At 38.7% G+C, this 16966-nt stretch overlaps 1 protein-coding gene across 1 annotated transcript in view; it reads right to left on the bottom strand.

Moving 5' to 3' along the window:
• Nucleotides 1-16966, bottom strand: part of LOC126262233 (multiple epidermal growth factor-like domains protein 8) — a 338254-nt gene that overhangs the window by 151517 nt on the left and 169771 nt on the right. The window contains exon 15 of the mRNA XM_049958701.1: nt 9694-9808. Coding sequence (XP_049814658.1) covers nt 9694-9808 — 115 coding nt within the window. The remainder of the gene's footprint in view (nt 1-9693; nt 9809-16966) is intronic.

A 16966-nucleotide genomic window follows, 5' to 3' on the forward strand; every position in this document is an offset into this window, starting at 1 on the left:
TTCTGAAGGTGGCTGGGGTAAAATACAGGGAGTGAAAAGCTATTTACAATTTGTACAGAAACCAGATGGCAGTTATAAGAGTCGAGGGGCATGAAAGGGAAGCAGTGGTTGGGAAGGGAGTGAGACAGGGTTGTAGCCTATCGCTGATGTTATTCAATCTGTATATTGGGCAAGTAGTAAAGGAAACAAAAGAAAAATTCGGAGTAGGTATTAAAATTCATGGAGAAGAAGTAAAAACTTTGAGGTTCGCCGATGACATTGTAATTCTGTCAGAGACAGCAAAGGCCTTGGAAGAGCAGTTGAACGGAATGGACAGTGTCTTAAAAGGAGGATATAAGATGAACATCGACAAAATCAAAACGAGGATAATGGAATGTAGTCGAATTAAGTCGGGTGATGCTGAGGGAATTAGATTAGAAAATGAGACACTTACAGTAGTAAAGGAGTTTTGCTATTTGGGGAGAAAAATAACTGATGATGGTCGAAGTAGAGAGGATATAAAATGTAGACTGACAATGGCAAGGAAAGCGTTTCTGAAGAAGAGAAATTTGTTAACATCGAGTATAGATTTAAGTGTCAGGAAGTCGTTTCTGAAAGAATTTTTATGGAGTGTAGCCATGTATGGAAGTGAAACACGGGCGATAACTAGTTTGGACAAGAAGAGAATAGAAGCTTTCGAAATGTGGTGCTACAGAAGAATGCTGAATATTAGATGGGTAGATCACATAACTAATGAGGAGGTATTGAATAGAATTGGGGAGAAGAGGAGCTTGTGGCACAACTTGACTAGAAGAAGGGATCGGTTGGTAGGACATGTTCTGAGGCATCAAGGGATCACCAATTTAGTATTGGAGGGTAGCGTGGAGGGTAAAAATTGTAGAGGGAGAACAAGAGATGAATACACTAAGCAGATACAGAAGGATGTAGGTTGCAGTAGGTACTGGGAGATGAAGAAGCTTGCACAGGATAGAGTAGCATGGAGAGATGCATCAAACCAGTCTCAGGACTGAAGACCACAACAACAACAACAACAATATTCTATTGCCCATGTTCTATTTTTATTGGTGCTGCTAGTATTTGTTTATTTATTTACTTATTTATTTTGGTGCTGATAGTATTACATCTCTCCAAGACACTAGCCATCCTACTGATCTCACAGTTACTTGCTATTTCAGACCCAATTACTACCGTAAATCTTTTGGCTTCTCCTGAGCTTTAATTTCTTACCCAAATTACTGCTTGGTTTCCTTCACAGATTTCATTCATTCATTAATCATATTCTGTACATCAGAACCAGAAGTAGAACCTTCAAGGATGTGGAACATGTCAGCTTATATGTACCAACAAAAATTATACTACTAATGAGCTGATGAGGATTGCCTTCTTCAAATTCTTGTATCAAGGAATCACACAAAAACAGTACACGAACTATGAGAAGACTTTCACTGTGCCTTTCACCATGCTACTGGACAACTGTTAACTGATCAAACAACCTAGAACAGCCTACACAAGAATCAGTTTAGGTAAGGTGGCAGAATAAGTGCCTCATTTAACCAGATCACATCAGCGCTTTGCCAAAGTCCAAAGATATTGGCAGTTACGGTGCTGGAGGAAAACGCTGTTCTGCGATGAAACTAGAGCGAACTTACACGGAAAGGATGACCATATAGGGGTATGACGAACTTGTGGGGAATGTAATATGGAAGATAGAGTGTCCTCTAACAGGAGAAATGTACATCGAGAAATACTTGATCCTCATGTACAACCTCCGACATGACCTCTTGGGAAAGAATTTCTTCTGATGCACAATAACGCTCCTGCCCATGTTGCAGCCAAAGTGCAAAATTTTCTTTGGCAACACTATATCAATGTTCTACAGTGGCCAGAATGTGGTCCTGAGCTGGAAACCATAGAGCACTTTTGGGATTATCTGAAGAGAAGAGTTAGGTTTCATTCAAATGCTTCAGAAACGCTACAATAGTTGCAGGTTGTCTTACTAGAGGAGTGGCACGAAATACCACTGGATTTCATTCAAAAGCTGATTCGATGTATTTTGAGATGCTGCGCTGCCCTTATTGTAGCGAGAGTGGGCAGCATGGGTTACTGAAGTGCATCAAGAGCAAGAATTTTTTATGTGCAGCAAGATCCGCTTCAGTTTTGTGCTTATTTACAGTTTTTATACACAACAGGAAGGACAACGGGTCCCTTCTATGGGTTGTATTCATTTCCAGGTAAGGGGATGTGGACAATTTTGTAAAGTAAGTTTGTTTTCATAAAAAGCTAATATTATGAAAATTACATGCATTTAAAATAATGAACAGTCACATCATAGAACCTTAATCTGTATACTGTATGAACAATAAACAATTATTACACTGCTTAATGTTATTCACGCTTATGCCATCTAAATTTAATCTACTAAAGTAGTAAGAAAGCTGCTACTTTGAAAATAACTGCTACCTCTTTTGTTTTGTAATTTAACTGCTGCTTATCTTCATATTTTCTTGATTATAATGGTATTTTCAAAGAAAAAATATTTACATCTATAAATACGGAATCTTACTTACAGGTCATTATCAATTGTTACACAATTTTATAACACTGTTACCTGTCATGTAGCTAACAGAAATTTTAAATCCCTGAATCTATCTATTCAGATAATTTGTAGAAAGAGTACCTAATGAGACAAGTTTTTAATTTTCTTTTGAACTGGTAGCAATTACCAGTTTCTTGCTTTATGTTATATTGGAGGTTGTTGAATATCTAAACACCAGAGTACATAACTACATTCTGAATTCTGGACAAGGAGGCAAAGTCTACACAAAAATTATTATTTTTTGTCTTGTATTGTGACTGTGTATACCACAGTTCAGTTTAAACTGATTTTTAAAATCAGCAACAAAAACTTTAAGGAGCAAATATATTGGGAAGTGTAAGTAAGAATACCAAGATCCTTAAAAAGTCTTCTGCAAGAGGTACAATTACATACTTTATGCAATACTCCTACAGATATTTCTGCTAAAGAAACTTAATTTAGGTGCACTGCCCCAGAGAACTATTCCATAAGACAACAAGGAGTGAAAATATGCAAAACTTTTGCGTTTAGGTCAACACAATGGGAGATGCTTCTCAGTAAATAACACGATGAACTGAGCTTCTCAGTTAGCTTATCCATCTGTTCACTTCATTTTAACTTGTTATCCAGCTGGACTGCAAGAAATGTTACACACTGTGCTTCACTCAGTGTACCACTAATTAATGTCTACTTATCATGTTAAAAGGTCACTATTGCTTGTTTGAAACTTCACAGCATGAGTCTTTGTGGGGTCAATACTTAAACTGTCAGCTGCGAACCACTTGTAGGCCTGTTCCACCATCAACGGAACAGTGTCTGCTTGGGCTGAGTTTGGACCATTCATTAGTATGCTTGTGTCATTAGCGAACATTATACTCAGTTTTCGAACTCCTGTTTAATGCTACTGGAAGATCATTTATGTAAGTTGGAAGCAAGAGCAGACACAGTACCAATCCACGTGACACTCGACATGACTGTTTTGGTCCCCAGTTCTGAAGTTATCTTCATTTTCCCATGACACAAGCCATTTCACTGATCACAATTATTTGCTGTCTTTGACACAACTATGTCTGGTAAACATTAAATCTTTTATGTCTTCTCTTGAACTTTAATTTCCTTTCTAAATTTCTCCTTGGTTTCCTTCACAGCTAACTCGTACAGATTGAATAACGTTGACAACAGGCTACAATCCTGTCTTACTCCCTTTTCAACTATTGCTTTCACTTTATGTCCTTCAACTCTTGTAATTGTTTCTGTACAAGTTCTATATAACCTTTCACTTCCTGTATTTTATTCCCACGGCTTCTGGAATACAGTATTATACTGTATTCCAGTCAACATTTTCAAAAACTTTCTCTACCCCTACAAATGCCATAAATGTAGGTTTGCCTTTAATCAGTCAATCTGCTAAGGAATGCCGTAGAGTCAGTACTGTATTGTGTGTACCTACATATCTGTGAAAGCCAAAACTGACCCTCCTCGAGGTCGACTTCTACCTGTTTTTCATTTATCTATAAATAATTTGTGTCAGTATTTTATAACAATGACTTACTAAATTGATGGTTCAGTGTTGTTCTTGAAGTCCGAGGGTATTTCGTCTCTTTCATATATCTTCCACATCCGGTGGAATAGTTCTCTCATGGCAGGGTCTCCCGAGGATTTCAGTAATTCTAAAGGACTGTCAACTCCAGGAGCCTCGTTTCCAATTAGATCTTTCCGTGTTTTGTCAAATTCTTCTCACAGTACCAATTTCCCATCTCATCTTCATCTATTTTGTCTTCCCTTTCTATGATGTTATCTTTAAGTTCATTTTCTTTGTATAGTGCTTCTATATATTCATTCCACATTTCAGTCTACCTTTCTTTGATTAGCAATGTCTTGCCATACGAGCTCTTGATATTCATTAAGCTGCTTGTCTTTTCCCCAAAGATCTCTTTAGTTTTCCTGTACATGTCAACCACCTTTCCTCTAGTCACACAGGCTTCTACACCCTTGCATTTCTTGTACACCCATTCCTGTTTTGTGATATTGCACTTGCTGGTTATGTCAATTTTTAGGCAACTGTATTCCCTTTTGCCGGATTAATTTGCTACATTTTTATATTTACTCCTTTAGTCAGTTATATTCAACATCTTGTGTGTTATCCAAGTATTTCTATGGGACCTCGTCTTTTCACCTATTTCGCCTGATTCTTTCACAACTTCATCTCTAACAGTTACCTATTCATCTTTTATTGTATTCCTTTCCCCTTTTAGTCAATCATTGTTTAATGCAAACTCTGTAACTCTCAACAACCTGTAGTTCTTCCCATTTATCGATTTTCTACTTTTCTGCAATTTCTTCAGTTTCAAGTTGCAGTTCATAACCAGTAAATTATGATCAGAATCCATATCTGGCTCTGGAAATGTTTTACAGTTTAAAATCTAGTTTTGCCAGTATAAAATCTATCTAAATTTTTTAGTGTCTTCCAGTCTCTTCCAAGTACACAACATTCTTTCATGATCCTTAAACAAAGGGTCTGCTACGATTAAATTAGATCTGTGCAAAATTCTACCAGGATGTTCCCACTTTTAATGCTACTATTTTTCCTTCTCTTCTTTTTCCCATTATTGAATATCAGTCTCTCATCAAAATCAAATTTTTGCCTCTGTTAACTATCTGCATAATTTCTTTTATCTCATTATATGTTCTTTCAATCACTTCATCGTCTGCACATCTAATAGGCATATGAATTTGTGAGTGTAGGCTGTGTACACCTTGACTATGACAATGTGTTAACTGTGTAGTTGACAGTCGTATAGTAGTTTACTCACATGCCTATTTTCTTATTCGTTAGTAGTCCTACTCCAGTATTATCCTGTTTGATTTTGTATTTGTAATTGTGCACACAGCTGACCAGGAGTCCAGCCACCATGCTTCACAAATCCCCCTTGAATCTAACTTAAACTCATTCATTTCTTTGTTAAATTCTCTAACCTACCCTCCTGATTAAATGATCACACATTCCTTTTTCTGAAGTGCAGAACCGTGTTGTTTTTCCCCTGAAGTTATCATCTTGAGTTATCCCTCCCTGAGGAAGCTATCTTACCTACTTTTTTTAGTCTGAATTACTGCTTTGGCTCTATTCAAAAATTTTTGCTTTATTTGCTATGAATTCTGACACTCAAATGTATCGTCTTCACATTCCTGAATATAGTAAACACTTTTTTTGTCTTGTCAGTAAATAAATGCAATACATTAAACTACCTGTAATTACAAATTAATTAACTACTCTTAAAAAGATCATAAATTAATTCCATTAAACTTAAACAATTAGAGTTTCCATATGAACTGTGTGATAAGCAAAGTGGTGAAAAGATAACAAGAGGTAAAGTGATGAATTATAGCAAATAAAGCAAGACTATTAAATGTAGCTGACGGATTTATTCATAGTCCAAGAACGTATAACAAAAGCTGTTATATCCTGATCTACGTTAAGATGAGTATATAAAAATATTTTCCTTCCAGAATATTATACACAGGAGTAAGGCATCATGATTAAGGCATAAAGCAGAGCTATACACCATCAAGCAAAATAATTATACAGTTCCCCCTTGCTTTCAGCCTTTGCAATACCAACACAGTAAGGCTACATTGGCTGAATGTTAGAAAGAACAGGTTAGTTAGTCATCCAACTGTAAACCCTGCAACTACTTAATAGGCTGCTGCCCCCTCTTCAGAAACCATAGGCCTATCTGGTCTCTCCATAGATACCCCTTGGTTATGGTTGCACTGATGGCACGACTATCTGCATCATTGGGCATGCAAGAATGCCGCCTTGGCAAGGTCCATGGTTTGTCGTGTATTATTAAATTACTTTTGATATTTTGAGGTTTTTTTGTGATTTATGTCTGCTCCAAAATACATGAATCAAATTCAAACTTTACATAAAGATGCAACATCAAGAAAGAGCTATATAAAGATAAGTGATTTATGAGATAAAAAAATTATCATTTAGACATTAAACTATATCATTTAATTGTTTACATAATTGTGATTCTTGAAACAATGAAAAATGTGTGTGTTCATGTTAGCCGTAACCCCTTTATTTAGTGTAAAGCTAGCATATTTGAGGTGTAAGCCTATGCTGCTATATTGAATGATATACATGGGCTGGAGAAAAATATGGAAACGCCAAAATCACAATACATGATAATACCTAATACTGTGTAGGAAACCCGTTAGCTTTCAAAACAGCTTCAAGGCATCTTTGGAATGGATAAATAAAGGTCCTGTATGGTTTTCAAGGGAATCTTATATCATTATTCCTGAAAAGTAGTGGCAAGTTCAGGTACCAATAATGGAGATGGATAGCAGTCACGGACCCGTGTCTCCAAAGTACACCTCAGCGGCTCAATAATTTTGAGATATGGTGACTATGGCAGCCAGGGGAACTTGGACAATACATCCTCATGCTCACAAAACCAGTTCTGGACAATGCGAGCTGAGCTATGTCAACAGTAGCCCTGTTGTCTTGGAACACAGCATTACCATTGAGGGGCAAACATTATATTATGGGATGGACCTGGTCAACCAAAGTGGTCACATAATCCTTGTAGAGTACTCATCTGGCCTATGCAATACCATGATACGGCTGCCCAAAGCACCACCCCATCATGTTTCACTATTTTGATGTAAATTCGGTCAGAGGTTGGAAACAGTAAGATACAAGGCCCATCTGAGCAAATGACTTTCTTGCATTACTATATAGACCACGTTTCATAGCTTCGGTACCACATCTTCCTGCTATGAGCATTTGTCTCACCGACATGTGGTTTTGGAGTTCCTGCTCGCCCTGCAATTCCACAATTATGGAGCTATCTTTGTATGGTTTCAGAGCTGAAACGGTTCGCAAATGCGACTGTTCTGCAGTGACTTTTGAAGCTGTTGTCTTCTTTGATTTTTGTCACAATGCTCTTCAATGACAGTTCATCAAAATCACTCAACATACACTTTTGCCAACGTTGTGACATAGTGGATGATGCTTTTCCACTTTTACACTTCAGTTCCCTCAGTTATGGAAGCATCCACCATACGAGCACCAACAATGTGCCCATGTTTGAATTCACTTAGTTCTAACATGATGCACTCACAACTATGACTGATGCTTGAAATCTATTCACAACATTGCACAGATACTGTCAGGGACAGATACAACAGTGTAAACTGCCTGCTTGTCTAGCATGTGGATTTACGTTCATTTCACACTGTGTTTCCATATTTTTGTCTCATCCTTGTCTAGTCATTGTTCAAATTCCACCAAGCTTCATCTGGATGGCAAGGAACCTGAAGAAGGTAACATGGAAGGAAATACGGTATCACAAAAATGTTTCTCAATAGTCTTAGATGAACTTCAATTTTCGGCTACCATTGTAGTTTTGGCTTCTAAAGCACATAAACTGAAATAATGAATAAAGTTTGAAAGTAGCTCTGAAAAACATGGTTATGGCTATGGTTATGGCTCTGGCTCTTATTATCACATAAGGTGAAAGTACTGCTTAGACAAAACACTGAAAACAGAAGTCGACTAACAATGAAGTAACAGAACCATTTGCTGCATTTTTGTGTTTATGGCAGTTTATCAACTTGATCAACAACAGAACAGATAAACAAAGTAGCTGGGTTAGCTTGAAGTACTTCTGGTAACTTAAACAGAGTTTTAAAACTAAATTTGCAATGTGGCAGTACAGAAAGTATACAATTAGTGTGTATTATCAGCTTTGACTGATGACAGTGGAACTTGGAATATTAATGTAAAAATTATTCAAAATCTGGAGGTTGGTCAACAAGCAATGTAGAGATGTACGTTGGAATTACAAGAAGAGGCAGGAAAACAAAGACCTAATTATGACACAATGAAAATTAAATGGAAAGGAGGGACAAATAGCCATGTGAATGAATGGTAAGGTGTTAAGAAAAGTTCTCTGCTGTACCCCAAGAGAGAGAGAGAGAGAGAGAGAGAGAGAGAGAGAGAGAATGCCCTAGTGGAAGAGGGGTAGGTGACACCAGAAACATGCAGGAGGAACATGGATGTGTAAATGTTAGAACTGTAAGGTAATTGGATAAATAAGAAATATACTCATCATGCGGCAGCAGGAGAATGCACAAATAAATGTAGTTAAATTAGCAAGCTTTCAAAGCCAGTCACCCCTCTTCCTGGCAGAAGGGTTGAAGGAGAAGAAAGAGGGATGAAGGAATAGGACTGGTGAGGTTTGGGAAATGGGGAGAGTTTAGAGAAGTCACCCAGAATCTTGGGTCACGGGAGATTACCAGGTGGGATGAAAAGGACAGACTCAGTCTGACCCCAAAAGCCTGCAAATGTAAATACCTTTACACATGTGTTCACCTGCTGCTGCTTGCCAAGTAGATTTTTTATCTATGCAATTACATCATTTTTCAAAAACTGATTATTTTTGTTGTTATATTATAAACGTAAAGGGTAGAAAAGGCTAGAGGCAGCTTTATTGGATCATGTCAAATGGTGACAATATGAGATGAAAAAATGTCTGCAAGACAGACGTCAATGAAAAGCCAGCAATGAAAAGAAAACCAGATAAAGTTTCAGATAAAGTCACTAACAAAAAAGGAATTAATAAGCCAGAACTATGGATAAAATTGTTAGAAAAAACTGGGCAAAAGAAAGACATGCCTCCTCTTCAACTCACAAGAGCAGTTCCATAATTTTGAAACAGGACAAAACAAAAGCCTGCAAGAAGCTGCTCCTCCTACAGGTCTCAGTGCAAACTTACTGTTAGCTATTTTTCTGGAGAAAATAAAATGTAGTTTTATTTGCACAGTGTCTACAGATATCTGTAACAGTAAGAACAGAAAAATGGGTATTAAAAGACCAGCCAAGCAGTGTTCTGAATGTGGTCTCTCTCTTTGAACATCTGTCTGTTTCAGAAAAAGTGAGCTCAGACTAACTACGGGTACAAATTACTCGAAGGAAATTCCCTTTTTGGTGCAATAATTGCATTTGCAGACTGTAGTTAATCAAGCTTTTAAACATTATCACAAAAATTAATTTATGTTACCAGAGTACAGCTTCACATGCACTTTCAAACCTTCTATCAGCTTACCTGTTTTGTTTCACACCACACACATCGCCCTCTGTCATCCAAACACTGAGAACAGTTTCTTCGCAGGTGGCAGGGCATAGGACACTCTGACAGCTGTATCACAGCATCTTGTGATCTACAAATAACATCAACTAAATAATTTTTATAGCTTTGCTGAACTGATAGTGGCAACAGCAGAAACAATACTAATAATACACTTCAAGTAGCAAGTCAATTATATGACACAATGACAGCCACAGAAAAACTAGATACAGGCTTTACAATTTAAATGATACCAGGGGGAAAACTGTCTCCACATTCTCAGCTACATTTACATCAGTATGAATGCACACAGCAAGTAGATTCATTATACCATAACAGCAGAAGTTGCTATTCAACTGCGTGCAGACAAAGTACCATAACGTGATATGGCTCACAGGACGCAATTCTGCAGTAGAGGAAAAAGAAAGAATTGTTGGATGTTGATCTTGGACTGATGATTTTATTTGCCATTGAATCTGGAGAATGCCAGACCTCCCATTTAATTTTTGAGACTGGAGGAACATGGTTTAACCTTTACAATGAAAAATTATAGTACCAATTCTCTTCTTAAATGATCACAACATTTCTACAGTGACGGGGTCAACTTCATTTTCTGAGGCACACTTTTTGTTATGAGAAACAGATGATACATTGCAATAATGGCGTTAAAGTTTGGTAGCTCTTGACACTTCTATTTAGATACCTTGGTGTACCACATCTGAACTTTTTTAGCATTTCTTTGTGCCACAAGATAGAATTTGCTATCTACTCCTGTCAGAGAGAGTGCAGAATGCAGACACAAAACTTGCAAAAAAGAGCAAAATGCAAGTGTCATCAAGGTTGAGGCCTTTTTGTTGTGCCTATCTGTGACTCAGCATCTCCACTATATGGTGAGTGGCAACTTCCCTTTCCTAATACTGTTACATTCCATCCTGGATTTTCTACTGTTTGATCAAGGTTGAAGTATGTTACTCTTGCTATTATTTCCCTTTTTTCAGCAGCATTGGCCGGGAACAAGGTATTCTCTGAAATGATATGTACTATTTGAATTTAGTAGTGCGACATGAATATTCTTCTCCAAGCACTGGAGACATTTACTTTAAGCACTGATCCATTGTTACCCCAGCAAAAAATTGTATTGCATTTCTGATGGCCAATCTGCTCTCTTATATTGCGGAACTTTTAAGGCTGATTGATCAACAGCTATACCGCAACCACTAGCTAACTGCTAGTTACTGTACGTATATCAACAGGTTTGAGGAAGCAAAGCAGCAAACTGTGAGTTATCTACCTATCCAAAATGTCTTAGAATTATTTACAGTGAAAATTGTTGCATGAAATGATTCTTTCTGACATGGTAAAGGTTCTCTCCTTTTTGTAAGAAACAGTACAGAAAAAATTACTCTGTGTACTGCAATTAAATTAGTCTCATTTCTATTATGGCTATTGAAGTAGTCTTTAGAAGTGTGTAAGACCTTCTTATGGCTGCCAATGAAAACTGATTCTTGAAATAATATTACTATATTTTTATTTGTCACCATCTTTACTGAAACATTTCATTTAGTATTTTTCAACTTTCCCTCATTACTCTGGCAAGAGTCAAACAACCAGTGACACTCAATTTCTCTCACTTGTACATGTTCAAAGTTCTATGCTGCTCCAACTTGTTACAGTTTCTCGCACCCGAGCAATATTTCCGTATATGGCATAATATTGCTTCAAACGTAATCTCCTTTGTAAGACAAACTACAGTGTCAAAATAGTCTCACAATGAATCAAATAATTTCATTTATACTATCCATAAACTGCACTAAGTAACAGTTTTATAATTCCAAAACAGTAACTGTTTAATAACTATATGACAATACTGGATCACATTACACCTTAAAGATGACACTAAAAAGAACTTGTATGTTATATTTAAGGAAACAAAAAGGAAATGTTTTAGAAGAAATACGTATCATGAAAGCATTAAAGCAAGCCCCTGGTTCAGCTCTGAATAATCAGATTGAAAACTGACACTGCAATATCCTATCAAATTTTGACTATTTGAATCATCACCAGTACCTACTAAGATGATTTTCATGTTAATTTAGCAACTTCATTATATTCAAATACTACTCCTTCAGTAATTTTATAATACTGAGGTAGCGATGTAAAGCAGATTATGTTTTATCTTTCATTTCATACCTACAATAAACTACAGATTTTTTAAAAGTTACATAATGCGGTTCCCAGAAACGCTTGTTTTCCTAGTTATGATTTTCTCCTTGCAGATGTTTGTGTGTTTACTTTCTTTTTCCTCTCTGGAACTGTGGTCTTCTACCTTCCAGAGTACTGCTAGCCTAGCTGCTTACACCTCATCGGTCTGTTAGCAATATCTCAGATGGATACACACCACACAGGATTTTAAGTTTTACTTACATCAGATTTATACAGCTGATCTCTACATAATTCTGCAATATATCCTATGGGATTTTATTCAGTAAGCTATTTTTCAGGTCTCTTTTATTCTCGACGTTTTGGTTCCATACTGTATTATTATTTTTTGGATAATATTTTACAAATACTTTTTCTTGAAATTAGCAGATTTTTTAGGCATTTTATCCCAGTTCACATTAGTGTCCCATTCATTATTTGTTTTTCCCTTCTTTTTCACATTTTGACAAGCATCTTTTCGATATACTCAAATTCATTATGAAAACCCACCAATGTAATTTGACTCTTACCGTGGATACTTCCTAAATGCTGGGTCTCTGTAATTGTCCATCTACGAGAGAAATCCCAAAAGTAAGGTCTCCTATTTTTGTATAAGTACACAACTCTGTTTGTGTGGCAGTTGGTCACACTGTTACGAAGAGTGCTTCACGCGCTGTGTGTAAACATGTGCACGCCGTGCTGAGGCACTCAGTCTTGGCTTGGCAGCCGTAGAGAATGGAGCTCCCATTGGATGTTACCGCCAAGTGCGAATTGCGCGCAGTTATTCGGTTTTTGAAAGCAAAGGGCACTGCGCCAATTGAAATCCATCACCAATTGATGGAAGTGTATGGTGAGTCATGCATGGAGTCAAAAATGTTCGTAAGTGGTGTAGAGAGTTTGCAGCTGGTCGGACCAAAATTCATGTCGAACAGAGGAGCGGGAGACCGCCAATTTCTGAGGAGACAGTGTTAAACGTTGAGCAAAGCACACGTGAAGATTGGAGGATCACCCTGGATGATCTCTGCACATTGGTTCCTGAGGTTTCCTGAAGCACCACTCACAGAATTTTAATGGAAACATTGAACTACCAGAAGGTGTGCGCAAGATGAGTGCCACGCATACTGACTGAGGACCACATGCTGCAATGAGTTGATGCTTCCCGCGCATATCTTCACTGCCTTGCAGCCGAACAGGACAACTTTCTGTACTCAATTGTCATGGATGACGAAACATGGGCATACCACTTTACAACTGAGACCAAGCATCAATCACACCAGTTCATAACTTTCTGAACAGCATGGCAGTGAGCTGGTATGACATGGGCATACAAAATCTGCTACAATGTCTACAAAAATGCATCGACAGAAATGGTGTTTATGTTGAAAAATAGCTAAATGTTCAAGCTGTAAACTGATGTAGACCATTGTAGAAATTAACTGGTCTATGTAGTTATAAAAAAATAGGAGACCTTACTTTTGGGATTACCCTCTAACATTATGAAAATATAAACACTGTGAGTGCTGCTCATCATCGTTTGTCGACTGCCAACATTATCTGCGGTTCTGTTACATCAGTCATTTCAAAAAATTTCACACAGTGATCTGTATTCTTGGCAGATAAACCTGAAGATGCATCTATACTGATGTGAATCTGGTAGTTGAAAATAAAGCACATTCACACAGTTATGCTTCTTTTGTAAACACTTCATAATTCTTGAACTTTTAATTATTATAATTTTTATGATAATTTGAATGGCTATTGAGTGTTGAGTGCTTTTTAACTGTTATTCACAATGTCTCAGAGCTGTTGCTGGCCTCCCTAAAAGCTGTTTTTTCAAGTTAGTTGTGAAAAAGATCATGTCATTTCACTGGAAGAAAATTTACTACGTACATTTCAAACTTTTGAAAACTTTGTACAGTAGCTCAATAAAATAAGACAGCAGTTGACAATAGAATAAATATCCAAGCAACAAGAACATACACTCATCCAATCAGCAACCTTACTTAATATCTGTCATATATCATCTGAGAACTTACAGTTTTCAAGCATGAACTGTATCATTTTCAATTCAGTTATTCGCAAGGAAAATTGAACTTGGTATACTCACTACTCAAGTCTTCATTCTGGCAGGTTCTTAAAGTTTCTAATGTCATGTTTTGGTCATCATGCGCGCGCGCACGCACACACACACACACACACACACACACACACACACACACACACCAGTCTGCAAGGACAAAAGTAATTTTTGCATCATCTGTCACATCCAAGTATCACAGTTTGGTGAAACCTGGGCAATACATAGAAAGACCTGCTGCAGTACAGAACAGAAGGTAACAAGGAAACACGCAATAAGGCACACAGAAATGACACTTTTACTCAAAGACAATAATTACACTGAAGTCACCATGATTTATGATGGTCCCTGGACATTACAAAAGGCAAGACATAGTTCTTAATATGGTGTGTGATCAACACAGGTGGCAACGAATGCTCTCCAATGTCCTCCCTTACTGGTCACAGGGTTGGTTATGGTTGAGGTTGACAGATGCTGGATGGTCTTTGGTACATGTGAATGTGCTGCAATATGTGTCTCCCAATGCATCCCCTCATGTGCTTGATGGAATTTGATTCATGGGAAGGAGCAGGATAGCCCATTTCCCGAATATCCTTTTGTTCCATGAGCTTCTCCACCTGTAGTATTTGATGTGGTAGCACATTGTCACCCATAAAAATGAAGTCAGAGCAGACCGTTTCCCCTAAATGGACACACACTGGGAAGGAGTAAAGTATCACAATAATGTTAAAAGTGACTGTGTGGTGTTCAAAAATTTGGGAGTCAGTGTGCCCAGGCACAATTATGCCTCCTCGCACAACACCACCCCCAAAATGATCACGATCAACAATGTTCCTGTGTGCACTATGTGTTTCCAATTTTCACTATAGAAGAGTATTTTCAAAATCACTGCACAGGCTGAATCTGCTCTAATCCGATAAGAACACATGACCCTCTCCTTGTTGGTCCAGTCCATGCACTCTTGGCACCATCACAAATGGTGCTGCCGACATGTGGGATTGTGTGCCTTGATGTCCTGTTAAATGTGGTTACAACTGCACCTGCAGTATCTTGTGTTGTGTGTTCCAATCCTATTTGACACTGTAGTCATGCTGACCTCACACCAATTGGCGTCCAGCACTCTGTGCACAACTGGCAATGTGCTCTTGCACTTTCATTTATTTCCACCAAGTTGTTAACACGTGTTATAACGTCAAGTTTAACATATATATTTCAGAACAACACAACACATGTAAGTGAGGCGGTAGCACAAAGGGTAGTAGTTCCGCAACGGATCAGAAGTCTTAGCGGACGGGCGATCTGGCCAACCCTTCTGAATACAGCATAAAACCCGGGAGAGGGTAGGGTCAGAACTCGTAGCAGCCGCCAGCCTGTCCCCAGTGATGGGGAACCCGTCCACAACCCACTGCTCGGCAACATCCAGGTGGAAACACAAAAGTTTGGCCCTATTGAATGCCTGATCAGGACCCATGGGAAGGCGAGACAGAGCATCAGCATTTGCATGTTGAGCCATTGGCCGGAAATGAATCTCATAATTGAAACGAGACAAGTAAAGAGCCCAACGCTGGAGGCGGTGTGCAGCCTTGTCCGGAAGTGACATTGATGGATGAAACAAGGAAACAAGTGGTTTGTGATCCGTAACAATATGAAATTGTTGGGCATCCGTGAGCGTTTTGGAGGCATAAGCAATGGGTTGTTCCGAACTGTCAGAAAAATGGTGCGCAAGGACTGCACCGACCCCGTATTGAGAGGCGTCTGTGGCAAGAACCAGATGTTGGCAGGTCGATAAGTAGCCAGGCACGGGGCCTGTTTCAGCATAGTCTTCAATTTCTGGAAAGCCGCATCACATGACTCGGACCAGTGAAAAGGCACGTTTTTTGCGACAGGAGATGCAACGGCTGAGCCACCGAAGCCGCAGATGGTAAAAACTTGTGATAGTATGCTATTTTCCCCAAGAAGGCCTGCAGTTCCTTTTCAGATGTAGGGCGAGGAAGGGCATCAATCGAAGCGACAGTTTGCTGAAGCGGACGAATACCATCCCGAGAGAGTTGAAACCCCAATTACGTGATAGATGCCTGAAAAAATTGTGATTTCTGAAGATTACACTTAAGACTGGCAGTCTGTAAGACATGAAAAAGTGTACGGTGATTTTGAAGATGTTCTTCAGTGGTGGAGCCAGTGACAACAATGTCGTCCATGTAATTGATACACCCAGGGACAGGGAGCAATAATTGTTCCAGAATCGCTGAAAGAGAGCACGGGCACTAGCAACCCCAAATGGCAAGCGTTGGTATTGATAGAGGCCGAAAGGCGTGTTAAGGACCAGAAACTGCCAGGAAGCAGCGTCGAGAGGAAGTTGATGATAAGCTTCTGACAGGTCAATTTTAGAAAAATACTGGCCTCCAGCAAGTTTAGTGAACAGTTCTTCAGGACGGGGCATAGGGTAAGTGTCGATGAGGCATTGAGCATTTACAGTGGCTTTGAAATCGCCACAGAGACGAATATCACCATTTGGCTTAGCACCGACAACGACAGGAGAGGACCACTCACTGGAAGTGACAGGAAGCAAGACCCCTGAAGTAGTGAGACGATCCAACTCCCGTTTTACCCGATCACAAAGGGCCACAGGAATGGGACGAGCCCGAAAAAACTTAGGCGAGCAGTGTGTTTGAGCGTGATATGAGCTTCAAAGTCGTTTGCAGGGCCTAACCCACGAGAAGAAAGGGACGAAAATGTTGTCGACAAGGAATCCAGTTGAGCATAAGGAATAGCATCAGAGACAATATTGACAGAGTCATCTACAGAGAACCCAAAAACGCGAAAGGCATCGAAACCAAAAAGATTTTCTGCGTTGCTCTGGTCGACCACAAATATGGGAACATTGCGAATGATGGATTTGTAAGATACCTCAGCATTAAACTGTCCCAAGAGAGAAATCTTCTGTTTATTGTACGTCTGTAATTGCCGAGTGACAGG

The sequence above is a fragment of the Schistocerca nitens genome, chromosome 6, assembly GCF_023898315.1.
Source record: "Schistocerca nitens isolate TAMUIC-IGC-003100 chromosome 6, iqSchNite1.1, whole genome shotgun sequence".
Lineage (NCBI taxonomy): Eukaryota > Metazoa > Arthropoda > Insecta > Orthoptera > Acrididae > Schistocerca > Schistocerca nitens.